General features: G+C 30.2%; 2 protein-coding genes across 6 annotated transcripts; one reads left to right on the forward strand and one right to left on the reverse strand.

Annotated features, from left to right (window-relative positions):
- Window positions 1–119: 119 nt before the first annotated feature.
- LOC122499103 (F-actin-uncapping protein LRRC16A) lies at window positions 120–10,525 on the reverse strand. Of its 4 annotated transcripts, XM_043607186.1 has the most exons (24): window positions 10,322–10,525; window positions 9,939–10,036; window positions 9,303–9,353; window positions 9,026–9,219; window positions 8,620–8,797; window positions 8,125–8,363; window positions 7,800–7,894; window positions 7,586–7,627; window positions 6,877–7,064; window positions 6,686–6,763; window positions 6,167–6,500; window positions 5,628–6,024; window positions 5,130–5,448; window positions 4,913–5,026; window positions 4,585–4,790; window positions 4,426–4,513; window positions 4,009–4,224; window positions 3,901–3,921; window positions 3,461–3,602; window positions 3,046–3,295; window positions 2,295–2,869; window positions 1,976–2,215; window positions 1,744–1,808; window positions 120–1,308 (listed from the first exon to the last, which is right to left on the reverse strand). In XM_043607186.1, exons 1-24 carry the CDS (start codon window positions 10,356–10,358, stop codon window positions 1,195–1,197), a joined length of 4,281 nt encoding a protein of 1,426 aa, XP_043463121.1. In that variant the 5' UTR covers window positions 10,359–10,525; the 3' UTR covers window positions 120–1,194. The 4 variants fall into 4 exon arrangements, with proteins under 4 accessions (XP_043463121.1, XP_043463123.1, XP_043463122.1 ...); XM_043607188.1 differs by lacking the exon at window positions 7,586–7,627; XM_043607187.1 differs by lacking the exon at window positions 3,901–3,921.
- Window positions 10,526–10,972: 447 nt separating this feature from the next.
- On the forward strand, window positions 10,973–17,058 carry LOC122499175 (centrosomal protein of 97 kDa). 2 transcript variants are annotated; one of them, XM_043607335.1, is made up of 12 exons: window positions 10,973–11,065; window positions 11,323–11,462; window positions 11,961–12,119; window positions 12,313–12,414; window positions 12,510–12,706; window positions 12,983–13,066; window positions 13,142–13,434; window positions 14,157–14,351; window positions 14,471–15,100; window positions 15,311–15,446; window positions 15,531–15,753; window positions 15,977–17,058. In XM_043607335.1, the coding sequence occupies exons 1-12, from the start codon at window positions 11,053–11,055 to the stop codon at window positions 16,604–16,606; spliced, it is 2,802 nt and encodes a 933-aa protein (XP_043463270.1). In that variant the 5' UTR covers window positions 10,973–11,052; the 3' UTR covers window positions 16,607–17,058. The 2 variants fall into 2 exon arrangements, with proteins under 2 accessions (XP_043463270.1, XP_043463269.1); XM_043607334.1 differs by lacking the exon at window positions 10,973–11,065 and having other exon boundaries at window positions 11,072–11,462.
- The last annotated feature ends 350 nt before the right edge of the window (window positions 17,059–17,408 follow it).

Below are 17,408 nucleotides of genomic sequence, written 5' to 3' on the forward strand. Positions count from 1 at the left end.
AAAAAAAACAAATCCCATTAAAAATAAAAAATTTACGACGTAATCTCACGACAATTTTTTTTCGTATGTATTGCACATTTCAATAATTTATATAATGAAAACGGAGATTAAATATTTTGAAATGTGTATATATATATATATAAATTTGATGATTATAATTTATAATCAATCTGACTTTTCAGATTTTTTTTTAGTATTATAATAAACAGTTTCTCAGTTTACATAAAATAAAATATTTACACTCATTCATTCGCTATTAAAAAACCAACAAATCACAATATAATGTACATATCATCCCAGGAATATCCCATAAAATTTACATTAAATTACTAATTAAAATATAAACTATGACTCGGACAACTATAGTTTTGTCTTAATTTTAAATACAATCTGCTATTACAATATTTCTTCAATTCGTTTTAGCAGGCTTAATTTCATCGAAAGAATATAAATATTTTTCTTTCTCTTAAGGGAAATGTAATTCATTATATATTATAATATAGGTACTGGAATATGCAATTTTTATAAGCAGAATTGTCTTAATTTTTGGAAAATTTCTGCTTTTCCTTAAACGTTAGGCTTGGAAGTTCGAAAATAAAGTTTTCGATCAAAAATTTTCCATTTCTAAATTGTAATTATTCAATTTTAAATTGCAAGAATTTTTTTTCATTTTCCGTTAATATTTTCTTAAGATTCATAGAATTTTTTTCCCATCAAATAGCGAAAAAAAGGAAGACTATTCCAATTAAAGGAAAATTAGCTTTAAAAAAATATTACTTCGATTAAAAAAAAACAAAATTGTCTATAAAAAACACGATTTAAAATAAGAAACAGTCTTGTGGCTAAAATTCACATGCATTTTTGTCACTTATATTTTTCCCTCAAAATTCTGTTTCTTTACGCGAAAAAAAAAGATATTTCTTCGTTTCAATTTAAAGAATATTCGAAAACAAGTTCACATTTTCCTCCATTAAGTACGAAAGTTCTCGTCAAAAGGAAAAATTAATATAAATACAGCAGTTTATATGTAAATATAAACTGAGTAGCTAATCTTTTTTTTCTAAGCTGCATCGTTGCAATTAATGGAATGTAGTTTGTTCCTACGGTTCGTAAAGATTTAAAAAAATTAAATTTCCTGACACAATATAATATCGCAGGATTGGCACAATCGTTTCTAAATTGTTTAAACGAAACTCAAACGTCAACAACATCATTATCATAATTGAAGTTCGAATCGCGCAAAAACGAAGTGCGCCGCAATTTAACGGCGATCTGCGGCACTTCAGCCGTTTTCGGAACTTCCGTTGCCTGTAAAAACAAAATAAATTATTTCTCCTCCTATAATATTGCACTGAAAAAAATTCATCGTCATTAAAATACATTTCAATATATTATAAATATTTATAAATTTTTTTTCCTTCGTAACTTTCTTTTTCAGATTTATTAAAAATTGAATTGAAATTAAAACTGAAATATTTGTGCATGGTTATTGAAGCACTGCATTTTTAATTATTGCAAATTTATTACTTCTTTTTGTTAATATTCTTGAAATTTAATAAAGCTTATTAAACTACTAAGGAGGAAAATAAGCAAATAAAAACAATTTTTACAATGCATAAAATTTTATGTTAAAAAAATGAATGCGGGAAAAAATTTATGAAATGCAAAATAATATTAACGATTAAAAATTAAATTATCCTAACACTGAAGCGTAAGTAAATTAAAGAAATTATAATATAATACCTTATTCGATGCTGGTTTGACAGAACGACGAAGCACCGACCTCCATGCTGCGGGTGCGGTAATTTCTAAAATATTTACAGCCAAAATGGTAAAAATAAAGCTAAACATGCGGGAATTAATTGTAAATTTAGCGGTAAACTCAAAAATTATACGCCTATTTTTTAAAAACTAGCCTAATGATTAATCGTGCGAAAAAATTGTAATTGTAGAACTTTTTTTCTTTGTTTCTCACCGTTCTCCTTTTTATCCATCTTTGTTTTGGTCAAACTAGCCGCTAATTCTCTCACAGATCTTTTCTCGACACTCGAGTTTTCTCGAACAGTAATTGTGCTACTTCCCGATAACGTGGGTGGCAAAGACGCTGGACCGCTCACTCCACTGTCCGTTGACTCATCCAATGCGTCTCCTGAATCCGGAGTATTTCCCGCTGAAGTATTCGGACTCGATCCATCGCTGAGTAAATTAAATTCCCCTGCGAAGTGTAAAAAAAAGTTAGAAAATAATCACAAAAAAAAATTCGAAAATTTATTTTTCAATTAGAAAATTCGCACCTGATTTTCGATCGGCCGCCATGCTCCAAGGTCGTGGTTTCGGCGCTGTAATCGGTGGAGTTGTTTTCCCAATTGAACCATTACCTTTGGCTATTGATTTTAAAACTGGCGATTTAGATGTATCGTTGTAATCCTTCGAAGTCGAATCAAAACCAGTCGATCGTAATTTAACGGAAGAGACTTGACCGGTTTTTTCCGAGTCTGCTCGCTTTATAAGCGTCGCACCAAAAGTGGCACTAGTTTCCTCGGTGCTCGTCTCCTTTAAAGCGGGTCGCGATGTTAAACTTGAACCAACAATTGGCAAAGTATTTCTTTGCAATGATTCTGGCATTCCCTCCTCGTGCAATGTTTTCTCGTGCGAACTCTCATTAGTCATTCGTCGTGCCAAAGGCGATGATGTCAATGGCGAATCGCCCTGAGATCTCCTGCCAATTAAGGGCGAGAATTTCTCCAAATTATCACTGGATCTCGAACGTGGTGTTGGCTCAAGAAGAGTCTTCAGCATTGGCGGATTACTCTTCTGGCTGTTGATCGATAAATTCGGACTGCCTTCGATTGGAAAAGTGTGCAGGGAGCTAAAATTAATTATTCAAATTAATTTTACTGGAGTAAGTCCATTTAGATTTAATTGTTATGTTACATGGCATTTTACTTAAAACTATAAATTAAATTTTTCATAACTATAAAACATGAAGTTAAAATTTCACAGTTCTAAAATAATTAATTGTGGAAATTTCTTAAAGAAATTTACCTGTCATCGCTTGTCGGTGATATAAGAGGTGTAGTGGGTGTCGTGGGTCGGAAGAAAACATCGAGACCTTCGCCTAGAGTGAGTCCATTCGGTTGTTGATCAGGTCTCAACATTGGTCTAGAAGGTGCTCTCGTTTTTGCTCTCTTCGGTCTCGATTTCACGAGGTGTTGTAATTGCTGTCCGACAGTATTTGGCAACTCAGAAACTGAATCTAAAGACTCCGTCAAGGAATGTTCGTTTTCCGATATTCCTAATAAAGCAAAGAAATAAAATTATAAAATAAAGTAATTACATTTTTATTTAATAGAGGCAAGAAATTTCACTCCGAAAATTTCGCTTGTAACAAAATTAGAACCGAAATTTTAAACTAAAATAAACAGTTGCCTAATTGCTGGTTAATTTGATTTTCAAATACCTTCAGTTTGACCCTTTGGCAGAGAAGGAAGTAAGTCTGGAATATCATCAGCGGAGAGACCCTCCACAGAATCCACAACTGATTTAGGCCTCAATTTTCTTCCGTGCAGACTTTTGCGTTTATTCGACAAGTGAGGAGTGGCCTAAGGAAAAATTTCATATCAAATCACAGAAACAGAAAAAATATTCAAATTTTGTTCAGATTAAAAAGAATTATTCAATTAATTAAAAAGAACGATCAATTATTAATATCGATAAGAAAATATAAATACGAAATGGAATTAATATAAAGAAGAAAATATAAATAAGAAATGTAATTAATAATAAGAAAATTGAACAGTTGAAAAAACCTCGAGATAGAAAAACATTCGATACACTTAAATGAATGATAAATGATACGCTTAAAGTGAACTTTTAGAATGAGAGGATTTGTTTACTCACAAGATTCAGGTAATCCAATTTCTTTAGAAAGCGTGAAAAGAGAGGAGAGTAATTTCTATTCGAATATGATTAAAATGTGATGTTAATTAATATCCAATTTTATCTTACCATAGGTGAAGGATCGGTCACGCATGGACCTAATGTGCTCGTTAATGAATAATTCTCAGGCGTGCTTTCTTCTTCTGAAACGAGACTTGATCTACCAATACTCAATGACTGAGTTCCGACTGCGACGCCAATTACACTTCCACTGCTCATCGATCCTGCACTTGGTCGCAAAACATCTGGAGTGCTACTTCTTGTTCTACATTCCGAATCTCCAATCTTGACAATGAAAGTTTCAATAATCAATTTCAAAGTTCATTCAAAAACTATTATCAATTTTAAACTGATAAATAATTCAATTGAAAATAAATTCATAACTCACTGTAGGTTTAGAAAATAAATTTTCAACTTATTATAAACTTAAAAAATAAATTCACCAATTTTTTAAATTTAATATAAAATTAGAAAATAAATACTTACCAAATTTTTGTAACTTCTTGAAAGTGATTCGATAACTTCGTCAGTAACTCGATCGGAAACATGGGCAGCTACAGCTAAGTTAAGTTCACTAAAAAGAATTTCGTTAAATCGTAATTATCGAAAAATAAAATAATAAATAAATATATTTTCGATACATACTTTACTTTATTAAGAATATCAGCGCCAGCTTGTTCGGTGATTGTTCTTTGAATAAATTCATGATTGACTTGATTCCTTTCTTTGCACGAAGCGCGAAGATCGCATTCGACAGTGATTGGATCACTTTCTTCGTCTTTTATCACAGTTTGCGAAAGAATAGTCGGACACTGTTCATTAGCACACTTGAGCATTGCATCCAGGGAATCCTATAATATAGAATCAAAATTATTCAAAAATTAAAAATTTAATTTCGAAATGATAATATTAAAAGCAAAATGTTAATATTCAGATAAAATTATGCGAAAATAAATCGACTTGAATTACGAACCTTCAAATAAACGGAAACAACTTTATGAATTTCGTCAGCCATTTGTATGAGTTTTATTTCAATGGGATTATTCTCGTCTTTTCTTTGGAGCATTTCGTGCAATCTTGGTAGAAGCTGTAAAAAAATAAAATCATATGTATGATGTGTATAAGAATAAATAAATAATTCTAAATATGTAAGAAATTACAAATCAGATTAAAATAAAAACAAAAAATACCTGTTTGGAATTATCAGCGTCCTGTATGAGACCAGTCGCGTAATTAATGTCATTATTAGCATCACAGCTTTCTGCCGCTAAAGCCTTGATAGTATCCTGCGTCTGAACGACAAGTCTGTCAACCATTTGTTGAGTAGAACTCAATAAAAATCCCTGTTGCAGTCTAAATGCCTGACCGTGACTGTATTTGCATGGTGTCACATTTCTCTGCAGAAGATCTTGAATTTTTCTCACGAGTTGTTCCGTTTTTTCCGCTGATGCTTTCATACACGGCTGCAGATCGAAAATCGGAAAGGGCATGTGTCTCACGCTATAGTTACTGAAATTATTAAAATTAAATCGTTAATCCTTGAAGAAATTGGAGAACTCAAAATAGAAATTAAAATAAGTAAAAATTAAAATAGAAATTAAAGTAGAAATTAAATTAGGTAGAAATTAAAATAGGTAGATTAATTTAATTATAAAGATGATTAGGAGAAAATTTAAAACAAAATTTACTTTTCTAAAGCATGAACTATGTCTGAATATCCTTGGAGGCCGATATTATTCCTGTCGTAAATGATGACCTTAAGATGATTATTTATTTGCAAAGCCTTGGCCAAAAGTCTAGCACCAGGATCACCAATTTGATTGCCGCTAATGTCAAGAGTATGAAGACACGTATTACTGCCAAGAGCATTAATCAAATTGTACAGATCGCCTTTAAGTCTCGAATCCGGCAAATGTAAAGCTTGCAATACACAATCATCTTCCTGTATCATTTGCACCAAAGCATCCGTAATAATTGCAATATTTTTACTCTTCATTCCAGCAGTATTACGCCCCATATACAAGTGTTTTATGGATTTATTCTTCCCGACCGCCGTTATCACTTGAGCTAAGTCAACATCCATGTCTGAAAAATAGTTCTAAATTAAGGACAATATAAAATAATACAATTTATACAATTTAAATAATACAATCACATCTTATACTAAATGGAATTATAAAATATATTCTTTTTTATTTGTTTTCCTTATTTCTTATTTTGCACTTACTGCTGTCTGAAATATCGAGGGACGATATACAACGAACGCCATGAATGCAAGATTCAAGAACGTGAGCACCCATTGATCCCAAATTATTTCCACTCATGTCCAACTCCAATCCAACGGTACTTTCATTACATGCCAATCCGAGTAAGAGATGTTTCAAAGCTTCCAGTGGCAATTTACAGCAAGAGATGTTTAAGTACTTGAGTGATAAAGTGGCCGTGAAAAACTGTTTAAAGCTAGGAGGAATTTCTTTGGTTTTTTTGCTTGAAAATGAGTTGCGAGCAACATTCAAGTGGACTAGATTAGTTGCGCATCCTCGCAACAGAGCGCCAAACAACTGTAATATATTTTTTAATTTACGACTCAATAAAACTAAAAAATCGAAATAAATCTAAAATAAGTCGAAATAAATCTAAAATTAGTCTAAATAAATCTATAAAAAATCTAAAAGAATGTCCAAATAAATCTAAATAAAATCTAAAATTTTATTTAAAAAAAATGTCTATTAATAAAAATACTCACGCATTCGAGAGTAGTATCGGTACCACTTAGATCTAAGTGAGTTATACTATTAGGCTGCGCCAAAAAGTTACATAAATTCTGCAATAATAAATATTTCCATTAATTATAATAAGTGTGACACAATATAGAATTATTTCTCTAAATAAGAAAATTGAAAATTTTCGTTAATCGTTCGTTAATCAATTACTTACATTAATATCATCCTTTAAAGTATTTCCAGAGAAGTTTAGGTGCTGAAGACTAGTTGGCATGCTCCTATTTAAACTGAGAGCGTGTGCGATTTGACCCACGCCCTTTCCAGTTAATCCACAGTGCGATAAATTTAATTTCTGCAGGCCTTTGGGCAGTTTAGTTATTGGTCCATTTAAGTGTGAAGCTCCTTTAAAATACATAATATTCGTTAGAAAAAATTAAATCCGTATTTATAAGTATCAACCACATGCAGCATGATAACAATGAAAAAGCTTCGTGAGTTGAAAACGATCTTTTCATTTCTTTAAAATACTTTCGAAAATCTTCATTTCAAACTAGTCAAGCAATTTAACAAATCAAATCAAAAAATTAATTAATCTAATTAATGAAATTAAATTTAAAATTAAAAAATTAAATTAAAATTAATCAAAAAGTTGCTCCAATCAGAAAATTAAATTATTTGATTGGATCTATAAATCTATTTTCATAAAATAAATAATTGAATGTGAATTCGTAAATACGAATAAATATCTAAATAGAAAATTTCAAAAGAAATGAATCAATCGATTCGGAATGAGTAAAGAGTGAGAAATTGAACGACAAAATAAAAGAATCAAGTGTTTAAAATATAAAGAAATAGAAGAGTGATAATGAATTGCTGAAAATTGAGTTGATCAATTAGCATTTAAATGTGGTACTTTTGCACACCTTGCATTAACTTGGCTATAATCCCACACAAGCTAGAGGCCCCTACAAAATTAAAAAATTCGTGTACTGTGAGTTCTGTGGATTGTTTGTGTATACACAACAAACTAAACAACAATACGTGACAAATATCACACAACAATATTAACGTGAAAAATATTCAAAAACAAAAAAACAAAGAAAAAAAAGATTTATAATCGAAAATATCAAAACTTACCCTTATCTTCAATCATATTATTAGATACATCTATAGTATGGAGCATTGAGTTAGCATTTGAAATTAAAGCTAATGACAATTTGTGTGCAAAATCCCTGAAACAAATAAATTTATTGTATTAATTAAAAAAAACTTTAAATATTTAAAACAACCGAGTGATAAAATCAAATATTTTTAAAAAATTAAAAATAAACAAATTTGTTTTAAATTTAAAAATTAAACTTCAACTTGCTAACTTCTTGCACCTTTGATATTATTGTATTAATTGTATTAAGTGTATTAATATAATTTTATCAAAATTTCTAAGAGATTTTTCGTTTTTTACCATTTCACTCCCAAATTGTCCAAGTATATTTCCTGAATAGAAAGAGATCGACGCAACACATGTAGCAATCTTTCCAACGGCTCGTGACTTAGTTTTAAATGAGAAACACGTAATTTAGTGAACCATGTGTTATATTCTAATGCCGAGATAATAGGCACTAAATCCTTTTGATCGAGGTGATCGAAATCTCGTAAATTTAATTCCCTGGTATCGTGAGATAAATATATCGTATCTACATCCTAAAAGAAATAATTTCAAAAGTTAATTAAAAATTATAATTAATTAATTAGTTAAATGAGTTAATATTAATTAATTAAATGAATTAATATTAATTAATTAAATGAGTCAATATTAATAAATTAAACGAATTAATATTAATTAATTACTCGAAAATTGAAATAACACTTGCTAGATTTTTTTAAACATTAATTAATATTAGTTAATAATAATTAATAATTAAGAATTAAATTATTTAGGAAAATTAATGAAACCTACCCAAGCTACTTCATCTCTATATGGCACTGCATGTAAATCGCACATGCAAGCATATTGAGTTGAAAATCCCCCACAAGGACCAGTGTGTCTCGTTGCTTCTGTACTTCTAGCCAAATCACTGCCTCTTATGCTCTGCAATCTACTAACTGGTATCACGTCGATTTTCCTTATAACGTAACTGTAATAAAAGAATAAATACAACTTTAGAAATGTAACAAAAAGGTAAATTAATAAATAAAAAGAAAATTAAATTCCTTTTTAAAGTAGAAATTAAAATTTCAACTTTAAAGAATTTTAAATTATTAAAAATTAATAATTTAAAGAATTTTGAATTAAATTAAGAAATTAATTAAAAAACACGAAAAATTACGAATATTTTTACAAATTTAGTAAAAAAATTACTAACTTTAGAGGAACTGTGGGGAAAATGTTTCGGATGGCAGTATGTAGAGCTTCGATCATTGCATCTACTTCGGTAGTATCTGCACCAGCCCCTATTGTTGTGAAATTGTACACCCTTTCTCCCACTGTGAGGCATAATAAATTTGATCTTTTCGATTCTACTGCCGTTATTTCCAAGTAATGAAAATGAAAATCGATCTGTAAAAAAGAAACAGAAATGTTATTTAAAAGAAAAAAAATTGAAAAGTAAGTCATTGAAAAGTAAGCAAAAAATTATTCACCCTCGTTGGCACCTTTGCTGCTAAAAGGAATAAACGACATGGCGAAAATACCTGCAAATAAAAAAATAGTAAACAAACTAAACAAAAAAAGTTCATCGTCTATTGTGACAATTTTCACAAAAATATCACCCACTTTTCGTGTTCAACTTCTGTAACTCTCTTCTTTTAGCAAAAAAAATACTATGACTAATTTTTTGCTACTGTATTTGGAACAACGTTTTTGATCTCATGAACCATATAAATTATAATTGATAATTTACACAGATGGGAGTGGCCTTGAGATAAATTTATTCACTACTCCAAAATACGCCTGATTCATTAACTAAATTAGTTACTTAAAAAAAGTTTGAAAATTAACCAAATACAGCTATAGCAAATATTAGTATAGATAGTATTGAATAAACAGAATAAACAACAATAAAAGTCTCAAAATTTATATTGAACTAAAATTAACAATTTTCTATTTTTACAAATACAATTGTAAATTCATGAAACAAAGTTCTTTCTAAAACTATAATGCGTATTAAAAAAATTGTTGATCATTAAATTAAAGCCAAAATAATAAAGACAAACAAATTTACAAAAGATTATTTTTTTAAACAAACATGTCATTAAAAAACACTAAAAATAACATACCAGCACACGATTCTCGAGTTTATCGGGTTTAGTTTCCAATTTAACGACAGTCTTCAGCAGGATCTTGACATGTTTTCCGAGCAATGATTTCACCGATTCTAAGAAAGTGAGATACTTAATCACAGGGTCAAAGTAGTTTATTAAAATTCATGTGCTTCTTTACTTTTTAATGAAAGAAAAGTGGGGAAAAAAACATTTTTTTTATAATTTACATTTTTTACTAAGAAAAAAAAGTATCTTCGAAATTATTTTCAAAGTACAAAGAGTATTTTTTTTCTCATTTTTTTTTTTTTGGTATTGTTAATTTCTTTGAATGGCTGAACTTTGCCACTGCGAATTTGACAGATCGAACACAGAACATAAACATCCCGGGTAAAACTCACCGTTTAAATCCTTCGTAAGCTGTGATCTAGTAGACATTTTCACTTATTTTTTAATTTCAAATACACTTGGGATTATTCAAGACATTATCCGTGAATTGATACTTGATTATTTGCCGGAATTGTTGACATAAATTCGAAAGAAATGTCAACGGGGCGATGTCAGCACAAGAAAGCCGCCATCTTGCCAAAAATTACAGACAATACTGCCAACTGAAATTTTATTTACTTTTATGGCAACACTGTTTTTTAAAATCAAAAAATTTTAGAATTAAAATTTTTATCAATTTTTATCGAAACTTAATAAAAATGAGAATTTTAGTTTTTGATCCTATTTTATTTGTTTTTTTTCAGATAAATATTAACAATTTAAAGAAAAATAAACATAAAATTCAAAATGGCGGTCAGCAGGTGTCTTAAAAATGCAGCCAATAGAATAATTTAAATGTTAAAAAATATTTGATATTTTCTTCAATTATATTATTATAAATCTTAGTATTAAAAATAGTAAACTTACAAATAGTTTAAATTGTATTATAGAGAATAGATAAAAAGTTTTGTATTATAATTTATAAGGAAACAATAAATGGTTTATACCCTTATACCAATATACCAGGATTTTATTTACCGTAATTTGGTAGCACTGTACAGAAACATTCAGAATCGTTCTCCCCAATAATCATCACATTTTGGCGTCTGCCAGAGAGCATCTGCGATATTTTATTGTGTTCATCATGGCTTCGACTGGTAATTGTTAAAAGTCATTTATTAAAATTTATTTTGTTTTGAAACATAGTGTACATTAATTGTTTAGCTCGCAGAACAAAAGCAATCAACAATTTCGAATAGAGTTATAATATCAACATAGAGAGACGATTAATAACTTTATTGACAGCCTCTTATATTAAAGAGTGTAGTTTTGCAAAAAAAAATACTCCTTACTTTTCATGCTTTTCATGAATCTTGAAATTCATAAAGAAATTTGAAAATGTCTACTTTTTTAGAGGATACCCTAGATTTAAGCGGTCAGGGTCTAAAAAAACTTGCTCGATGCCCATCGGATGCTGATATTCACATTTTAATCGTCGATGACAATGAGCTTCAACGTCTTGATAATCTCGATTCTTATCAAAGAATCACCAAGGTATTATAGATTTTCTATTTTTCTTAATTTTGATAAAAACGATCAAAACTGCTTTAACAGCAATCGTTTCTAGTGGAATGTCAAGTGATTTTTCAAAACGTGGCCACTTGTCAACAAACGTGTCTCATTCATTATTTATATTAGAAAACTATATGAGTATATTTGTATATATTTTGTTATTTGTAATGTTTTTATTTTGTTTAATCGTTTTATTTATTTAAACAACTGTTTTTCTACACTTTTAATGTATTTAGTATTAATATCATTAATGTTAATAATTTATTTTTATAATATTGATTCTACTTATAGGCCATTGATTTTTTTTTGCAAAAGACTTTCTATAATTTAGTAGTTTAGTTTTTGACGTTTTTTACAGTTGAAACTTTCACAGTTGAAAATTCTTCGAATAATAATTCGTTTTTAATAAAATTTTTTTATACGTAAACTAAGAATTATTTTACCATTTTTTTGAATTTTATTATTTATTAAAATTTTTAGCTCTCTATAGTAAGAAATCAATTACTTCGAATGTATGGAGTTTCAAAAGTACACAATTTAGTTACATTAAACCTTGCAAACAATGGAATATTACAAATCGAAGGTATCAAGGACCTGGTGAATTTACAAACTCTCTGCCTCGCTGGTAACAATATTAAGGTGAATTTCAATTTTTATGGTTTTTTAATTTTCCTTTAGTTAATGTTCTTCAATTAAACAATTTTGTTTAAAATTTAAAAGAAAATTAACTAAGTTTTACAATTGAAAACTATTTTCACAATATTTTACAATTTGAAAAACATTTATATTAAAATTTGTCGTGTTTTTTTGTTCAATTAAATTTTGTTTACAGTCCATCGAGCATTTACAAACAAATGTAAAATTGGAGCACTTGGATCTGTCCGAAAACAGCATTAGTCACGTTTCGGATATATCGTTTCTGAAAAGTTTAAAGGTAGGAAAAATTTACATTTCATTTACCTTCTCTCGAGTAGTGAATGTTTTAATACTATTTAATGATCACTAATGTTTTGCTATTTACTATTTTAGGAACTGTTTTTGCACAATAATCGCATAATAACTTTACGCCAATGCGAAAGATATTTGCCGCCTTCTTTAGAAACGCTCACGTTAGCCAATAACAATATAACCGATTTAAATGAAATGTCACATTTAGTGAATCTTACGTACCTCGTCAATTTCTCAATCGCAAACAATCCGTGTGTCAGCATGACAGGTAACGATATGTATCCTTTTTATTCAAACATTTCGACATTTAATCATTTTCTCCGATTATAAACAAATTTACTTCCTTGAGGAAAATTTATAGAATATTTTCATTAATTAATTTTTTATAAATTAAAGAAAAATAGTTATTGATTCTAACGTTTTATTCTCTTTTTTTAACTCTTTTTTTTATTAGTCTTTAGATACATTTCCTCTTTAGTAGGAAATGTAGTTGTAGAATTTAATCCCTCTTTATTCAGGGATATAGATTTTTTTTCTTAACCAGTAGATTATAGTGGATTTGATTATCGCCCTTTCATTATCAACTGGTGTTTGAATTTGAAATCAATCGATGGCTACGCAGTTGATCCAATCGAGAGGTGAGTATCATTTGAGAGTTGTATATTATTTAAATTTTCTTTTTCTCTACTTTAAATTGAAAAAAAATTACGCAGTCTAAAGGCAGAATGGCTCTACTCGCAAGGAAGAGGTCGACAATTTCGAATTGGGGAGCATTCGTTGCTGGTGCAATATCTCGCGTCAGTTTGTCCACTGTCGGGTGAGTCACTCGAAAATGAAACCGACCGAAAGCTTAGGCTTATTTTGTGTAAAGCACAGCATCATCAAATGCAACTGAGTCAGCAGAGCGATTCAGGCAGCGTACATAGTCTTAGCAGCGTTGGAATGAGTCCTTCACCAGCAACTAGGCGTAGACTTAGTAATAATCGAAGCTCTCCCAGACGACCGAGTGAGTCTCCTTTTAAATTAGATGTCATTTCCATTCTCTCATCTTACAAACAATTTACACAATTTTCTCCAATCGGAAATTGCAATTCTCTTTTTGAAAAATATTCTTTGAATAATTTAGAATTAGATTAATAATAAAGTTATAAAAATTAATAAAAAATAGAAAGAAAGAAATAAATAAAAATACGAAGTAAAAAAGAGAATTGTAAATTTCGCTTGGAATTTGAAACGAAATTATCTTGTTACACGACATGTTTCCTGTTATACATTTTGTGTTTCCCAGTCACGCCGACCTTAGAGTTCTATGAAGATAAAAATTATCAAACACGAAAATTTTACAACGCAAGGTTCTTCCCCTCGCCTTGCAAAGGTACAACACGCTATCAAATGTCAAAACCTTTTAATCTATAATTTTCGGCTTCTAGTGCTGTTCAATTTTTATGCTATTCATTAAATTTCTAGAAAAGCGTGCGTGAGCAATTGAAAGAAGGCTGAAAAAAAATTTGTTGCAACATTTAGCCGGAGAACTTGTTTTCTAACGCAAATTCTCTACGTTAATAAAGTAGGAGAAGAAACTGCGATAGAAAAAGAGTTCTCTGAGGGAATTAGTAAACAGTTGCACTAGTATTTCTAATGGCAAATTTTCAATGCACTTTTTTTTAACAAAAAATTCAAGATGTTTGGAAAATGACATTAGTGGTGAAATAGATTTTTTGAAAATAGGCTCATCACGCAGTTCAATGAGGATGCAATCACCGGAGCGAATGGTCAGCAGTTGTCACACCGATGCCATGGTTTCGTCTTGTCACACTCTCTTAAGTCACGATCATCAGTTGATGACGCAAAGTCTGGATCCGAATATGCTGTCCAACACACTCAATAAATCATTGAACAGCGGACCACTACAAGACGTTGAAGGTATTTTCACTCAAAAGAATATATTTTTTACTATTTTATCTATTTTTTACTATTATTTTTGCCTCATATTATTATTTTCTAATGAAAAAGTATTTAAAGACTATTTTGTTCTTCCCCAGAAAAATCGAGTCCCCTGCAAGCAGCGACGAAACTCGTACCAGTACCTGAATCGTTAATGAGTCCAGATTTTCGACCACCGTCGGGACTCTCGCGAATTTTACCGATAAAAACACCGCCTAGTAAATTAAGTTCGCCTGTACAATTTTTATCATCATCAACAACAACAGCAACAACGCAACCGAACAAAATAGTACCTTGTGAAGTAACAGTGAAAACAATGCCAATTTTCACTGCAGAGACACCGAAAACCAATTCAGCAAAATCGAATACTACCGTTAAATGTAATTTAGCATCGAATTGCAGTCCTGGCAAGGCGAACATTGCAAAACCAGTTGTCACGAGCACTAATGGCAAACATCCACAAAGTGTGAAGATAAACAATTACGTGCAAAGTAAAACTTTGCCGATGAAAAAGAACGCGAGAAATTCGCCAAATCTCGGTAGATGTAAAGATCAAAAGTCAAAGATACAAGAAGTGATTAAACCGAGTCCCTTGAAGAAATTCGGCAATGAGGAAGTGAGTAATGTCAGTAATGTGAGTAGCGATGAAGAGAGCGAAGTTTGCCAGGCGAAATTGAACAGCATTCGGCACAGAGCTGTTCAACGGCAACATGAGGATACGAATAAAGGTAAATTTGACACCAATATTTATTCTCTTAATCCAAAATATTTTTTAGTTTTAAAATTAAATTCCTAGTCGATACTATAATTATTATACCATCAACACTAATTATTTTTATACTTTAATTACATTTATTCTTTTAATCCAAAACATTTTTTAGTTTTAAAATGAAATTCCTAGTTAAAAGTGACAATAATAAGTGGAATTTATTTTCAAGTTCAAAACGATCCGACCGAGAAGGCGGCGATTTGCATTCAGAGAATGTGGAGAGGCTACCACACGAGGAGCGCCGACAGGAAGACCTCAGATGTATTGAAAGCAATCGAAATGATGAGAACGAACAAATACATTCAGTGAGTTTAAATATTGTTTTCAAATTATGAAATTTGCTAAATTTAAAAAAAATATGTCTACATAAATTTCTCTTTTTCTAAAAGGAAATTATCATCCGATATGGAAGCGACGCGAAACGTTCTCGAGAACGAGCACAAATTGCAGTTGTTACAAATGCAAGCAATCAATGCCTTATGGAAAAAAGTCGTTGCTCTCCAACCGGCGAATGAACGAGAAAGTGCATCCACTAATGGCGATGGAATTTCAAATCCCAACATGGATGTTGTAAATAACTTGGCACAGACCTGTCACATGTTACATAATCAGGTATTTTCGACAACTTGTATTTTCCTTAAATTTCATCCAACAGATTTGTTCCAAATTCACATTTAACAGGGTTCGAAATCCCGTAAAGGTTCGTAAATTTGCATGAAGTCCGTAAAAGTCAGTTTTTTTGAAAAAAGGTCCGTAATGTCCGTAATTTGATTAAAAAAAGACGAAAAGTTATTAATTACTCAATTACTGAATATAATTTTACTGAATTTCACAGGTGCAACAACTTCAGGACTCAGTGACAGAAATAAAACGTTGTATGTCGACAATTCAAACAAAGCCACAAATGGTTGATAATGGAGTGAGTACACAAACGGAAATATCCGCCGTTCATACTCCAGCTGGTGAGGAAAATGTTTTTCCCTATCATCGACCAAATAGGCCTCAATCATTAGCAATTCATCAAACGATTCAGGAATGCAACGAAAACAAAAGTTTCGCCTCTAATTTAGTTGATAGTGTATTAAAGAAAGTATCACAATCCGCTGACATGACAGACGACGAGGTAAATACAGATATTTTCAATTCAAATGACAATCCCGATGGAATGAATTCATTAGAAAATCCCGACATAAGTTGCGATGAAATAATGGAATCCTTGTCGAAAAATGACGAGGGATTGGGTGAGGAATTTAAGAATATTATTGAAAAAAATACAAAGAGCAGTGGAACTCTCACTGTCGATTTGGCAAATGATTCGAAAGATATTAGCAATCCAAATATTGAAGAAGTCATTTGCAAGGAATTACTTCAAAGTATGATGGAAGTGGATTTAGGCACAAAATTTAATGGCGATTGGAAGAGAGTCGGAAATGTCAGTGATAAAGCGGAGAATTTAGAAAATTAAGTTTAAGAGTAAAAATTATAGCTAATTGCCTTGTTATTGAATATAAGATTAGACACAAGTTTCCTAATTATAAAAACTCGTGTCTAGAGGAATGGTCCAAAAAATTATACTCATTTTTTCGAAACTTGTAATTGTTAACAAACAGAATCACAATTTTATAATTTGAATTCAGTGAATTTGATTTTCGCTTTCATGTCAATTGTAAATTAGTTATAAATTAGTTTTATTACAAATAATTGAAAATCATTTCTATTTTCCATAAGAGATTAGATTTTTTGGACTATTCAATTTAAAAATAAGAAAAAAAGAACCTCGCTGGAGAAAATGACAAAGATCACACCAAATTGATAAATATAAACCAAAAGCGCTCGCTGTAAATATAAAAGAGCCGTGAAAGCTTTCTTGGAGTTATCTTTAAAAGATCCTGTTTTAATTTATAATCATTTTTACAAGAAAAAAAATAAGAAATTCATTAGGGCATTTTATATTTCGTTATTCCTTTTTTTAAAAAAGCACTATCGTTATTTGGCACCCTAAATAGTATTAATAGCTACTTTATTAAAATTAGATTTGCTCTAGTTTTTAAAAAATCACTTCTTTCAATTATTTCTCAAAACTTATCCGTCCTGCTAAATTAATGTTACACACGCATTTTTCTGGACGAATTTTCGAAAGTTTTACTAACTGGACTTTATTCACGCAGAAAATTGATTCTTCAATGATAGATTTAACTTCGCTTCTAGGATTATAAATTCTAGTCAGTATTCGTAATCTTTTTTTTTTAAATTAAAAGAAATGTTAA

The sequence above is a fragment of the Leptopilina heterotoma genome, unplaced genomic scaffold, assembly GCF_015476425.1.
Source record: "Leptopilina heterotoma isolate Lh14 unplaced genomic scaffold, ASM1547642v1 Lhet_166, whole genome shotgun sequence".
NCBI lineage: Eukaryota > Metazoa > Arthropoda > Insecta > Hymenoptera > Figitidae > Leptopilina > Leptopilina heterotoma.